At 36.9% G+C, this 16,099-nt stretch overlaps 1 protein-coding gene across 1 annotated transcript in view; it reads left to right on the forward strand.

Annotated features, from left to right (window-relative positions):
- The window catches only part of LOC136876423 (outer dense fiber protein 2), a 456,680-nt gene that overhangs the window by 22,956 nt on the left and 417,625 nt on the right, over nucleotides 1–16,099 (forward strand). The window contains exon 3 of the mRNA XM_068228338.1: nucleotides 35–132. Coding sequence (XP_068084439.1) covers nucleotides 35–132 — 98 coding nt within the window. The remainder of the gene's footprint in view (nucleotides 1–34; nucleotides 133–16,099) is intronic.

Here is a 16,099-nt window from a genome sequence, read left to right on the forward strand (position 1 = left end):
TATAAAGAGCTCACCAGAGTGTTATTTTTTTTAGCAAGATTATCTGCTGCAGTCACTCACCTGTCGACTCAGTGAGAGCTATACTATGCAGGAGAAACTGGCATCAGATAATGCTCAGCTTGAGAAGGGAAGGTAAGTTTTCTCTTCATGAATTTAATTGTAATTCTAATAGGAGAAATTCAAATTCATGTCTAGTCACAACGAGTAGCTCCTCTGTCTGTTTTCTAGATTTGTGATTGTATGAGAATTCTTTTTGATACAAGGTCTTGGTGTACTTTGGTGTTCCTTGATAATCTGATATTCAGGAATCATGACACAATCATTGCTGTATAAAGCTGTTGTTTTATAATGTTAAGGATTGTAACATGTTCTTTTAGCTCTATTTATTATGAGGCCATCCTTATCTTTCTTTTTGAAGCTCTTCATTTTCATGACATTGTTTGGAGAGCCACAGTTTTTTGCAGCTTTACATTCACTGTCTATTTTGTTCTGTAATCACTTGTATGTTTTAAAGCTTCCCCAGTTTTAATTTTCTATGGCTTTCAACAAACAGCTTCTATAATCCATGGCTGTTTATGCATGGGTTGTGTTTCCTCCCAATACAGTACTTCTGTAGATGAATTTATCAACATATTAAATTTCGTGCTTGACAATAACTTCTTCACCTTCAATGGGAATATATATCGTCAAAAGGGATTATCAGTGGGAGGTCCTGTTTCAGCTATCTTGGCAGACATTTACATGGATCACTTAGAATACACAAAAATAATAACAAAAATACAAGGTTTAAGCCAATGGTTACACTATGTAGATGACACATATACCATCATAGACCAAAAATGCAACAACAACAACAACAACAACAACATTTTAGAATATCTTAATACACTAGATCAAAATATAAAATTTACTATAGAAGACAAATAAGTCCATAAACGTTTTAGACATCACCATTACACGTAAGAAAGACAGATTCAAATACCAAAGGAAGCTAACCTTTTCAACTAACACAATTAAAAACAACTCATTACATCCTAATTCTCAAAAGCAAGCAGCATACTATAGCTTAATACATAGAACTTTCAAAATACCCCTCATACTTAAAGATCACAACAAGGAAGTACAATATATAAGGAATATAGCCAAGTTTAATGAATTTAATATAGAAACGGTTAACCATATAAAAGAAAAGTCAAGAATAGACAAATATCAAATCTAATTCTGGAAAAACAAAAAGTCTTCATTTGCCACATTTGCAATAAATAATTCCTATATATATCAAGTTTCTAACCCATTCAAAAAACAAGATTTCAGAATCACATTCAAAACACAGAACACCAACTCATGTTCAGGGATTTACAAGCTCACATGTTCTCAGTGTTTTGCCTCGTACATTGGACAAACAGGATGTGGTTTCTCAACATGATTTTTAGAACATTTTAATGCAAATAAACATAACAAATTTTCAGCCATGAGCATACATATGAGGGAAACTGGACGCACATACATGACAACAGAACAAGATTTAACAATTCTAAAGAATATAAGAAAAGGCAAATTAATGAACGAGTACAAAATCATCTGCATTTTTATAGACCAACATTTTAATATAAACCTCAATTTAAATGATATAATAGACACCAAAAACCCTCTATACGATCAAACCCTGCAATTATTAAAAATATTAAAAGTAAAAGGGAGTGCCTTTCAAAACTTTAACAAATTGCCACACATAAAAACTCCACCCACAGAAAGAACTGCTCCGAGATCAACCAATACATCGACCGCCGCCCTTCCCCTACCCATGCCCCTCCGCCTACCACATGCAGATACAATACGAAATACACAGGTAGCTACAGCCAGTCGAACCGATAGTGTCACCAAGGCAAACCAGCCACAAGAGAGGTGAGGGGGTAAGTAAGAGCCAGCACAATTTCCCTTTCATACTTAAATCCCCACACACTTCGCTACTAAGACGTACATATTTACTCGTTACAGATACTCAGTCTCTCTTCAAATTGAAGCTACAGGATTCCATATTTATCGTTAACATATTGAGAAGTCCCCTATTCAAACCTCTTCAGTGACAAGTGGTATGCTACACCACAATTTCAGCAACACAAGCAACTTAATAAACTCGACAATATTTTACTAATATGCTTGCCAAATTAAATTCAGAAGGTGACGCTAGATTCTACAACATTGCTAATAGGAGCACAAAAAAATAGTGACATTTCAAGAATTCATATTCAATCAACTTTGAAATAATGTGCCCTTTGAACATTAAAGACTGCAGAATTAAACTAGTCAATGTCTTTCATTAAGATATAAACATAACAATTGGTGTTATTAAATGTTTATCATGTGTAAACATATGTTTTTAACAAAATTATTAGGCATTATTCATTGTGACACCATCATCATCATCAGTTAACCATCTCCAGGTTCTCAGGTGCCGTGTATGAGCATATTCAGGTACCATTCTTCTTTCTGTACTTGGTTCCAATCCACTCCTCTGTGTTCTAGATCTTGATTGACTTGTTTGATCCATCTCTTTCGAGGTCTGCCTCTAGGTCTTTTGTCGCTACTGAGCAAGAATCCATTCTCATTACATGGCCATACCATTTCAATCTTGATCTGATTAATAGTATCACATAACGATTCTCTTACTTGAATCTCTTGGCAAATCCTCTGGTGATATAGATGTTGATTCCCATAGGGAACTTAAAATATTTGTCCTGAATGAGTACATTTATAATACCAATATAATGGTCCGTTATTGGACATTATAAATTTTCCAGCTAACTCATTCTTGATTGCCTGCGTTTTGCCCTCATGTGCTAAGTTGGGCTTGTCAGTTGGGACTTAGCACACCTCCCAAGACGCAAGGCTAGTGCATACCGTGGAGGCCACTGCATAGGCTACTTGAAGCCACCAGCAGTGCCAATGCAGTATGAGAGCTATGTCTCATTTCCAAAAATTGATGCTTGCCTGGCCATCATCTGATAGCTTTCATAGTGCACTGGCACTGCTGGTGGCTTCAAGTAGCCTATGCAGTGGCCTCCACGGTATGCACTAGCCTTGCGTCATGGGAGGTGTACAAAGTCCCAGCTGACGAGCCCAGCTTAGCACATGAGGGCGAAACACAGGCAATCAAGAATGAGTTAGCTGGAAAATTTATAATGTCCAATAACGGACCATTATATTGGTATTATAAATCCTCTGGTTGCGCACTTTATCTCTCCTGGTTTTTTTGGAGCATTGTCCGGAGGTATTTCATTTCTGCAACTTGGAGTCTACTTTTATCTTTGCCAGTGATACAAGTTTCAAGGTCATAAGTTATTATGGGCAAGAAGTAAGCTTGATAAAGTGTTTGTTTGGCTAGCATTGGAATCTGGCTGTCCCAGAGAAGGCTTTTAACCTGATGGTAAAGGACAGCTACTCTTTGAACTCTATTTGCGATTTCAGCATTTATGTGGTTTATCTTCAGTCAGGACACTACTGAGGTATTGGAAGTGGTTAACTTCTTGCAATTTCTGTCCATCTACTGTGATATTTGCTCCTGACTTTTGCCTGTTGACTGTCATAACAACTGTTTTCTTAACGCTGATTTTAAGTCCAAATTTCTTAAAATGACAATTCCAAGCATTAATCTTTCCTAGAACTTCTTCCTTATTACGTCCCTAAATTACCACATCATCTGCAAATGCAAATGCCTTGAATGCACTGTTCTTGCTGTGCTGTTTCCCTCTTTTCATTATCTCATCCACCACTGTGATAAATAGTAGAGGTGACAAGTGCTGCCTTGTTACACTCCTTTACTTGTTACAAACCAGTTGGAATTGTCATTTTATATCCTTAAACAGCTCTGGCAGTATTTGTACAACATTTTTACTTTACTGATGAGGGATTCTGGAACATTTCTCCTTCTCAAGCAATCCCAAAGTTTATACCTCAGTATGCTTTCATAGGCTTTTTCTAGGTCCAGAAGGACAAAGATGACATTTTGTCCCTTTTTCCAATGTTTTTTCATTACCATCCTAACAGCAAAAATGAGATCTGTTGTTGATCTGTTACTTTGAAACCCATGTTGTTCTTTCTCAAGCTGTGGTTTGATGATGTTTTGTAATCTCTTCTCTATCACTTTCTCATAAGTCCTATGAGACAGGAGTGTGATTCCTCTATAATTGCCACATATCCATCTATTTCCTTTCTTTAAGAGGGGGCTATACAACCCTTAGTCCAGTCAGTCAGGATTTTTTTCTTCATTCCACACAGCATTCATCACTCTGAATAGCCACTGCAGTCCATGAGTTCCAGTAGCTTCAATCATGTCTGAGCTCATCTCATCAAGGCCAGGTGATCTGTCTTTGCTCATAGTGTTCAGAGCATTTTCAATCTCAAACCAAGTCAATGGGGATTCACTTTTTCCAGCCTTGTTCCCAGTATCCAATTCCAAATCATCTTGAGTGGTTTCAGCTGGGCCTGTTCCATTATAAAAGGAAGAAAAATACTTTATCACCTCTTCCCAAATGTCTTCCTCTCTCCACATTATAATTCCTTCATCTCTTTCAAATTTTTTAATTGGTACATGAATAGTTCTTTTGTTTTTCACAATTCTGTACAGAGGTTTCTTATTTCCTTTACTGTCTTCTACTAATTTGTCAGTAAATTCACGACAGTTTTTCTCTTTCTCAGATTTAATTACTCTCTTTGCCCTGAGTTTTAGGTATCTATACTTTTGTTCTAGTTCTCTCCATTTTATGTAATCCTTATCTGCGCCTTTTAGGTTCTCTTTAGCTCTTTCTCATCTTGCCGTATTCCTATCTTTTATGACTTGCTGAACAGAATCATTCCACCAAGAAGTTTCCTTTTCTTTTGGTATACAACTCGTTTTTCCTACAATATCAACAGCTGCACTCACAAGTATTTTCTTGAATTGGGTCCATTCCTTTTCTACTGTTTCTCATCTGTCGGGAGCTGGTCACGGATCCTTCTTTGGTATTCTTCTTTTTTTCCAGGTTCATCCAATTTCCACACCCTTATTTTGGGTTTTCGTCTAGTCTTCACATTTTTTACTGGGATGTTTCTAAAGGTTGTCATCAGTAATCTATAGTCACTGTCCAATCTTTCTCCTGGCAATACTTTCATATCGGTGATAAACTGATAACAAACCAGCTTCCTTATCAGAATACGATAATATGATAATACGTATAATCGATTAAAGATTTCTGCTGTCCGTTCCAGCTGTATCTTGTTACTTTATGGCTGAGTCTTTTCTGGAAAAAGGTGTTCTTAATTATGGGGTTATTTCTTAAACAGAAGTCCAGCAGATCTTCACCTCCTTGGTTCCTGGTTCCAAAACCATTTAGACCAATAACATTTTCATACCCTGTCCTTTCAACACCAACTTGGGCATTCAAATCTCCCATCAGGATTATATTATTCTCTTCAATATGCTCTTCTAGTTCATCCAGGAATGTGTCTTTCTCCTCTTGAGTACACCCATATTGAGGGGCATATACTTGGATTATGGTTAGGACCTCTTTCCCTATTTTCCACCTTAGCTTAATTATTCTATCATTGACATGTTCTATATCCGACACTATGTCAGTGTTCGTACTGATGACAAATGCTACGCCACTACAGGGTTCCTTTTCGTGTCCATGCTAGTAGATCTTATAACCTTTCCTCAATGATTTGACACCTTTTCCTTTCCATTTCTGTCTCACTCAATCCTAGAATATCAAACTTTCTCCTTTCCATGAGGTCTACTAGTTCACATTTTCCTGTCAGGGTTAAAATGTTCAATGTTCCCATTTTTGTTTTATTCTTTCTCATGTAGATTTTCTTCTTAGCATATCTTCGCTGATTATCATTGGGCTGCCTTGCTATCATATGCTTGTTGCTGTGTAGCAGCGCCTTCGTGGAAGAATCAGCCGGTGTACTACCGTTGCCCAGGGAATGCCCGAATGCCTTATCTAGCACTCTTCGGGGAGGCTCCTTCCATGTTCACAATTCTGTACAAAAGTTTCTTATTTCCTTTACTGTCTTCTATTAATTTGTCAGTAAATTCAAGACAGTTGCTCAAGAAGACCTTTGCACACAGGAACTCACTCTTGTTCAATGCCTTATGAGATCTACCTGTGATGAAGTTAAAAGGGGGGATATTGTGAAAGTGCTGCATGTGAGCATGGTGTTGAGAAGCAGACATTGCTTCATGTTGTTGAGAGCTGTCCACTATCAGCATTTAAGGATGGTTTACGAGCTCTGCATGAATTGACACTAAGTGCAGCGGACTGGTTGTCGAAGCTCCACATATGATGATGATGATGATGATGATGATGATGATTTGGCTGCCAGCCATCATACCTAGCAGAAGTATGTGAGGATGTTGTCATATTCGGGACTTAAATTCCATTGCATCCGAGGCTCTTTTTAGTTTTGAAAGCAGACACCAACTCTCTTGTTGACTTGCTGGGCCTAACACAAAAGAGGATTTTTTTCTGTCAGGGCAATCTCCCGTAGCCTTTAGCAGTCCCTCTCCACATCTACAAGGCAGCAGCTTTTTAGTGAATTTATGTGGCATTTGCTCCACTAAGGTTTCACTCAATCTCCTAAGGAGAACTACTCTGCCCGTAGTTGTTGGTTCATCCTTAGTTTGAAAGGTTTGGTATTAGCCGCCTGACCCTCGGCCAGACAGTCGCAGGTTGTACCATCGACTGTCACATATAGTAACAGGATTGCTCCTGACCTGACTATGGCACCCCTGTTAGATAATATTCCAATGGGAGCACAACGATTGTGACTTCAAGAGTTACGTGTTCAAACAAGAATGAAATAACACACCAGTGGACAGTAGAGACTGAGCAATTAAACCTGCCAAAGTCTTTCAACAAATTATAAACATAGCGATTTAGTTATGCTTATTTTTTAGCAGAATAAGTGTACTTATCATTGTATTGCATAATCCACCAGCCATAAGAAAACTAGTCAGATGTCTACATTAATCATATAGTTGTACAGGGGGCGGCAGAAATACCTGACAAATTCCAGACGTAAATAACTCAGCAACGCAACAAGCCATTCACAATTTCGTTGCGCAGTTTAAAAGAGCAGGGTTTGCCATTTATGTCACATACAGTAGATTGGAGTGAACTAAAGGTCGTATTGGCCACAGCTTTCAAGCAGGAGTTATTGTCGTGGTGTGCGCGGCCTTGGCCTTGTCCTTAGAGAACACGTGCATCTTCTTGTCCGGGCTAGTCCGTCAGCCAGTCGCTAGCATGGCGTGGAGTGGTGAACACCGAGTTTTCGTGATTGAGACTTATTTTGAAAATACAGACTCTATTACTACAACACAGCATTTGTTTCGCAAACACTTTAACTTAGGTCGACATGAGAAAGTTCCGAGCAGGAACACGATTCTGTTATGGGTGAACAGTTTGAGAAAAGGTGGTTCGAGTGTGTAAACAAAGCTGCCTGATAGGCCTCGTAGCGTCCGAACACTAGAGACCGTCAGTGCAGTGAGATACGCCGTTATGCAATCTCCTCAACGTTCGGTGCGTAGGCATTCATGTGCCATGGTACTGTCGGATCACACCACCGCAAGGTGGATTTTACACGCAGACGTGAAGTTCCATCCATACAAAATGGTAGGTGTTCAGGAACTCCGTGAACATAATTGAGCCAACCGCAGAGTGTGTTGTGAGGCTTCAGAGGTGCATCGAACAGGACGGTCAGCATTTGGATAACATTATTTTCAAAACCTAGTGTGTATGTGTATGTGTATGTGATGCAAATGGCAAACCCTACTCTTTCCAACTGTGCAATTAATCTTTACATTTCTTGTTGCGTTACCGAGTTATTTACATTCAAAATTTGTCAGGTATTTCTGCCGCACCCTGTACAAAAAGCACATTTTTAAAACAACTTTCAAAATAGCATTAATTTTATTTCTTTTTATAAGAATAAAAATAACCAGGATCCTGGATATTTTGATTAATTGAGTTAAGAAACATGGCTGATGATACCCAAAATATGAGCAAAACCTATCCCATTAATACAATCAATAACAATGTAAAGTTTTAATGTGGAACAAAAAATATGTTGTATTGAAAAGGTGGTCATTTCAAATAAAAGTTTGAAGTAAATAACATACCATTTATTCGAGCAGCTCATCTTCTTTCTCCCAAGGCTTCCCAGCCCAAACTTTGCAACATTTTTGTAAAGTTACTCTTTTGTCGGAAGTCACCCAGAACAAATTGAGCTGCTATTGTTTTTAGATTTTTTCCAGTTCTTGAATCAAGTAATCCTGGTGAGGGTCCTATACACTGAAACCATACTCTATTTGGGGTCTTACCAGAGACTTGTATGCTCTCTCCTTTACTTCCTAACTACAACACCTAAACTCCCTCATAATCATGTGCAGAGATCTGTACCCTTTATTTACAATCCCATATAAGTGATTACCTTGTGATTATCTTTCCCTATATTAACACCTAGGTACTGTACTTACAGTGATCCCCATAAGGAACTTTCACCCCATCAAGACAGTAATTAAAACTGAGAGGACGTTTCCTATTTGTGAAACTCACAACTTGGCTTTTAACCCCGTTTATCACCATACTATTGCCTGCTGTCCATCTGACAGCATTATCAAGGTCATTTTACAGTTGCTCACAATCTTGTAACTTATTTATTACTCTATATAGAATAACATCATCCGCAAATAGCTTTATCTCTCATTTCACTTCTTTACTCATATCATTTATATACAGTATATAAGAAAACATAAAGGTCCAATAATTCTGCCTTGAGGAATTCCCCCCTTACTTATTACAGGGTCAGATAAAGCTTTACCTACTCTAATTCTCTGAGATCTGTTTTCTAGAAAAATAGCACCCCATTCAGTCAGTCTTTTGTCTAGTCCATATGCACTCATTTTTTCCAATAGTCTCCCATGATCCACCCTATCAAATGCCTTAGACAGATCAATCACGATACAGTCCATTTGACTTTCTGAATCCAATATATTTGCTATATCTTGCTGGAATCCTACAAGTTGAGCTTCAGTGGAGTAACCTTTCCTAAACTCAAACTGCCTTCTATCAAACCAGTAATTAATTCTGCAAACATGTCTAATAAAATCAGAAAGAATGCTTTCCCAAAGCTTACATGCAATGTATGTCAAACTGACTGACTTGAAATTTTCAGGGTTATGTTTATCACCCTTTTTGAATACAGAAGCTACTATAGCAACTCTCCATTCATTTGGTATAGCTCCTTCATGCAAACATTAATCAAATAAGTACTTCAGGTATGGTACTCTATCCCAACCCATTGTCTTTATTATATTCCCAGAAATATTATCAATTCCAGCCACTTTTCTAGTTTTCAACTTTTGTAGTCAAAACTGGTTAGGACATTTTTGTGGGGAGTGAAAAAAAAATTACATCCTAAAGCGGGAATTGCTAGAAAATTTAAAACAATTTCACTGTTTAAATTAAGGTTAGGTTTGAACGTAAAAATAATTATGATGAAAACAAAGATACAATTGTTTACAATTATAATTAATGAAATAATACATTTTAAGAACACTAACATAGCAAAATATCAAGGAAGAATCCTTTTAGAGTTGTGTACTATACATATCACATACAATTATGTTTAAAGGTATCATAGGAATGTCCAACATTGGGCTATTTGCGCACATTTCATGTGTGATTAGCATCCGCTTTCTCAATAAACTTTAATTTTTCATCATTTGTAAAATGTCTAGCTTTTTTCCTCTCAATAACTGAATGTCCTGCAAACCACTATGCGTGAGTACAATAGGCCTAATTTATGTATGTTGTTACACAGTTAACTTCTCTCTCTCTCTCTCTCTCTCTCTCTCTCTAGTCATCACCTGTAAGGCTGGTTGGCAGCAGCTCTCCATTCTTCATGTTTCAGTTCGTAGTAGGAGTCACATCCCGTACAATCTGATATTTGCGTCCTGTACTCTAATCTTGATTGTCGTCTATAATTTTTTCCTGTATGGAACTGTCTATTATTTTCTTCAATAACCCATCATTTTTAAGTATATGGCCTATTAGATGAACCTGCCGTCTTTTTTGTGTGTCATAAAACACCTCTTCATTCGTGACTGATGCTCGCTGCAGCTGTAGGCCAAAACGCTAGAGTCACTGGTGCATCTTGCGCACAGCGTGGCCAGGAGCGCTAATTTAAATTTCTTATGGTGGGAATATTATGAACACACTAAAGAGCGACATAATTGTGCTCTCCAGGTTTCTTTTGCATGTATTTAACAGGAAATAAATTAAACACCAACACGTCAGCTGTATACGTACGTACAGTAGGCCTAATTTACGTACGTTGTTACACAATGCACTTACGATCGTGAAATTAGCAACAACACGTCACACGAGCTCCTGTTGTGCGATCCAAACAAACACACGCCCACATCGAAGACTGGCTTGAGACTTACGCTCCCTGCAGTTGTAGGCCGACATGGTAGGGCTGTGAAATTAAGTTCATTACCAAATCCTCACCCAGGTCAGTCGCTGCTGGTGCATTATGTGTGCAACGTGGCCAGGAACGCTAACTTAAATTTCTTATGAACGTACTATAGAGTGATGTAAATGTGCTATCCAGGTTTCTTTAACATGTATGTAGTAGGACATGGACTGGGATTTTGGAATAATGACGTAATAACCAGGAAACGCGCTAGAGAGCGGCGTCCTAACCAGTTTCGACTATATCTCATTGTAAATGTCATTGTTATCATAGGTAAATTTTAATACTTCTTTAGTATTAGTCACTGCCTCTATCTGGACATTATCCTTGTAACCAACAAGCTTTACATACTGTTGAATACTTCTGCCTTTTAAAGATCCTCACATACACACTCCCCTTGTTTATTAATGATTCCTGGAATGTCCTTGGAAGCTCTTTCTGCCTTAAAGTACATATAAATACTCTTTCATTTTTCACTAAAATTTGTATGACTCCCAAATTATGCTTGCCATCATGTTATCCTTAGCTGACTTCTTTGCTAGATTCAATTTCCTAGTAAGTTCCTTCAATTTGTCCTTAGTTCTGCAACCTTTTCTATCTCTTTCCAATCTGTATCTCCTTCTTAGTCTATTTATTTCTCTGTTATAATAAAGTGAGTCTTTATCTATCAATATCAGTCAATACTGATCTGCATTTAGGGCAGTGGTCCAGGTGGCAGATTCCCTATCTGTTATTTTCCTAGCCTTTCCTTAAATGATTTCAAAGAAATTGGAAATTTATTGAACATCTCCCTTGGTAGGTTATTCCAATCCCTAACTCCTCTTCCTATAAATGAATATTTGCCCCAATTTATTTCTCGAATTCCAACTTTATCTTTATATTACAATCTTTCTTACTTTTAAAGACACCACTCAAACTTATTAATAATATATTTATTGCAGCCAAATAGCCATACAGAAAGAGAGAAAAATAATACATTTATATACACTGTACTCGCGCGCTTGCGCCTTGGATTGCATATTCTTTAATTGTTTTTGTTCTTTTGAAGCAGAGTTCTACGAGGTAACGTTCACACATGTACCCACATAGTTTGCACTTACATGTCTCTGTCAGTTCATGGTATGAGGTGTTGGTACAAATTAGATGGTGGAAACCATGTGCTGCCAGTCTTGTGAATACGTGCCTCATCTCGAAGTTGGATGTTGTCCATGTCCAGTCTCTCATGGCCCCAGTTTCAAGGAATTCTGAAGGAATGTCTTCTCTTTTTTTGTTGAGTGTTGCTAGGAGATTTTCTAATACTCTGGTGTTGGGTAGGGTCAGGTGTGTTCTGAAGTCATCAATGAGGAAGGATTCTCGTGCTAGGAGGTAGATGAGTCTTGATCTTGTTTTCTTGGATACACTGATCGTCTACTTATGTCATTCCATGCCATCTCTCCGCTGACAGCTCGGAACATACCACTTACAAGTGATAAATATCACTTTTGATTCGTATCGATGATAATTGATTGAAATAATAACAACACATTAATTTATTAATTTGTCCACCTAATCAATACAATAAATCTTGTTTTTGTTGAATTACATTGACATGTTAATTAAAAATGGTACATGTTTTGCCTTACATATAGGCATTATCAGCCATGGGTTTAACCTTGGAAAAAAAAAAAATACAGGCACCTGATTTACATATAAATAAGATAAAACTAATTTATAAAATGCCTCGAAGAGACTTGCGAGGTGGGCCGGCACGTTTACTTTGAACAAATTAGAGTGCTTAAAGCAGGCCGGCTGCGCCTGAATACTGTGTGCATGGAATAATGGAATAGGACCTCGGTTCTATTTTGTTGGTTTTCGGAACCCGAGGTAATGATTAATAGGGACAGGCGGGGGAAGAAAATTGACATATGGTAAATGACTAGTACAATGTTGGTTTTAAAGACAAAATTATGAGTGAGAAGTTTAAAATTGGGGAAAGTATTTACAATAGTAACATTAAAAGACTATTAATATGAGTAAAATGAATAAACAGACAGTGTATTATAGACAACTGGTAAAATTGCTGTAAAAAGATGTTGATCGACTAGCGGTTGGAACTAGATAATAATGAAAATGACGATCGGGATCGTATTTTTAAAACATAATGTTGAATAAAATAAAGTTGAGAGATGGTCAAGTGACCTTTGATTACGTAAGTTAAAAGTCAAAAGTCAATAGCATATGGTGATGTGGTTCATTTTGATGAAGAAGTACGAGGTTGTCGTTGAAGGTTAATATACAATGTTTATATTGGACCTCTATGGACCATCTCATTTGATATGATGTTAAAATGTTGTTGAGAATATTGGTTTGCTGACAAGCTGGTCGAAGAGGCAATGTGTCAGTAGAATGTAGCTAATGTGTTGAATGTTGGATCAGAAGTAAAATCATTTGACGATGGTGAGGGTAACTTGTTATGTTATGAGCAAAGTTATTGATGACTATTGAGCTCTTACTACTAGTGTTATAGCTGTCAATATGATAATAAACATTTGGTCACATCCAAATGGGGCACGTCGAAACGGGAACTGGCATGTATGTCACCATGTGTGACAATGCAATTGTATGTCTATAATGATATGCTTTAGGTCTTAAAATTAGTTTAAAAAACACATACCCTAGACAATGTAATCTTAATCATAGCTTCATGATATAGATGTGAATGTATTGTTCAGCTGAAGATGGCCCCATGTAGGGGGTCGAAACCAGTACTGTAGCATAATACGTGCAATAAATAAGTATTGATAGGTGGAAATCCTTTCTTATTTCTAATTGTGTAGTTCGTCAATACGGAGATGAAGGTTATAGATTACGATACGGTAGCCAACCAGGCAAAACGGAATGCGTATAGATATCGAAACTTAAAGATCAAACTAACGAACGCGATTAAGAGCATTCCCTTTCTGAAGGAATGTCTAAAAAATGACCTAACACCTAAATTTTTGAGAAAATATAATAATAAACACAGGCAAACCATACAAACTCATAATACACAAAAAAGAACAAACAACATCTCAACAACAAACTATACCAAATACATTTAAAAACATCCAATGGGCTACCACACAGCTACCGGGATGATTTCCAACAGATCACGACAAAAAAAAAAAAAAGCCACTAACAAACAGAATACACTAAATAAGAAATTAGAAGCACTTAAACAACCATCCAAACCAAATCCACAAACCGAAATTCCAAATACGAACTCTCCAACCCTTCCCAACGAAATCACTGAACACAAATTCCACCCACCCATAAAAAGTCTCACAAACACGACTTTTAACAAAATGGAAACTGTTATCTTGAGCAAGGGACCCAAGCACAATTGGGCCAACACATCAACCTTCCAGAACATCACAACCACCATCACCGAAATAGAAAACGCCATACAGAAAATCCCACACGAGCTACGAGATGAAGTCAGATATGATATTTTAAAAAAAAAGCTCTCACAATATATCGACAAAATTCACAGTAACTTCCAAAACAATAACTCGGCCAATAAAACGCACATAAACAAACTCAAAGATAAAATAAAAAATAATCTACTTATAACGAAAGCCGACAAAGGCAACACTACAGTTATCATCGACAAATACCAATACAGTACATATCGAAAACTAAAGAATGTTTTCAAGATACTTTCCTCATCAAATGTAAAGATCCAACTAATAATATACAAAGAAACTTCAAAGCCTTATTAAAAAAAAACACACTTTCTTTTAACTGAAGTAGAATCCTCTAAACTTATAGTAATGAATCCTCAAATACCAACTGCTAAAGCTTATCCCAAAATACATAAAGAACACATACCAATGCGACCTATTATTAACTACAGAGCAAGCCCAACCTATAAACTCTCACAATTTATTCAAAGATACCTCAAAAAGCACTACGTATTCTCAGCTAATAAAACAGTACGGAATTCGATAGATTTTTGTAATAGAACGAAAGGATTAAAGATTGAACAATACCACATTCTCGCATCATTTGACATAATAAACATGTACCCCAACATTCCCACAAAACGAACAATAGAAATCATTGAATCCAATCTAAAAAGTCATAGCACTCTAAGCACTTTAGAAATACAAGAGTTCATTAAATTACTTGATTTTGCCATTAATAACAACTACTTTAAATTTCATGATACTATTTATCAGCAACAAGGCTTACCAATGGGATCTCCTGCCTCTGGTATACTTGCCGAAATTTACATAGACCATTTAGAGCACACATCAATTAGTAAAATAGACAATATATTTTTTTGGTGTAGATTTGTTGATGACATTTCCATCATCATCGATAATAGGTCCACAAATGAAACCGATATATTAGATAAACTCAACACAATAGACCCCCATATAAAATTTACCATAGAAACCAAAAACAATCACACTCTGAACTACTTGGACATAATGATAACCAGACATGAAGACCACCTTTCTTACAAAATATTTAGAAAACCCACACATACCTCAAATACAATCAAAATAGATTCTGTTCACCCCAACACACACAAAAGAGCAGCTTACTACAGCATGATACACTGAGCATTTAATATACCGTTAACAAAAGAAGATTTAAACAAAGAATTACAACTAATTCATGACATAGCTAAAAACAATGGATACAAGAAAGAAATGATCAACAAAATCATTCACAAAATAAAATTCCAACCCAAAACCAAATTAACAAAAGCGGACAAATCCAAGAAAGATTACGCACTATTCACCTTCAATAATGTATACAGTCGGTGCAACGTAAAGCCCCTAGCAAAAAAAAAAAAAGAAAAAGTACACATATACCCCATAACTAATGTTTTTAAAAAACATAAGAATAGCATTTAAAACTACACACAACAGTACCAACATCATACACAACATCAGGACAATCAACAGCAACAACAAATACAACCACTCAGGGGTATACCGTATCAAATGCAATAACTGTGAGACAAGCTATGTCGGATGCACCGGTAGAAATCTTCTAACCTGATATAATAAACACATAAATGCGGTAAAACACAATCATTTTTCCTCAATAGGCCAACATGTCAAAGACTATAAACACAGTTTCACAAACATCGAGAACGACATGCATTTTCTGAACATAAATCCCTAGGGCCCCCTACTCAACATAACAGAAGAATTTTACATCACTCTAGATCAGTAGAGTATACCAATCCAAATTACAACATAAATGAAATTACAGAAAAAACTAACATCATCTTCAATACAGTTATCCCCACCCTAAAAAACTGCTACCTTAAGATAATCAATAAACAGAACATGATATGCGACAGAGAAACATCAAACAACACACCTAGCTACACTCCTACCCCCACAACAGCAACTCTTCCTACCCCTCCTTCCCTTCCCCTCACAGCCCAAGAAGAACACGAAGTAGTACACAACAAGCTCGCATATCAAACACAACTCAGCCACACCAATAACAGTAAGTACATATTCAAATTAGCACACACAACCCTTAGACATTCTTCCAACATAAAATACCTCACAGCTCAATCTTATCTTCCACAGATAAC

Source organism: Anabrus simplex, chromosome 1 (assembly GCF_040414725.1).
Source record: "Anabrus simplex isolate iqAnaSimp1 chromosome 1, ASM4041472v1, whole genome shotgun sequence".
Lineage (NCBI taxonomy): Eukaryota > Metazoa > Arthropoda > Insecta > Orthoptera > Tettigoniidae > Anabrus > Anabrus simplex.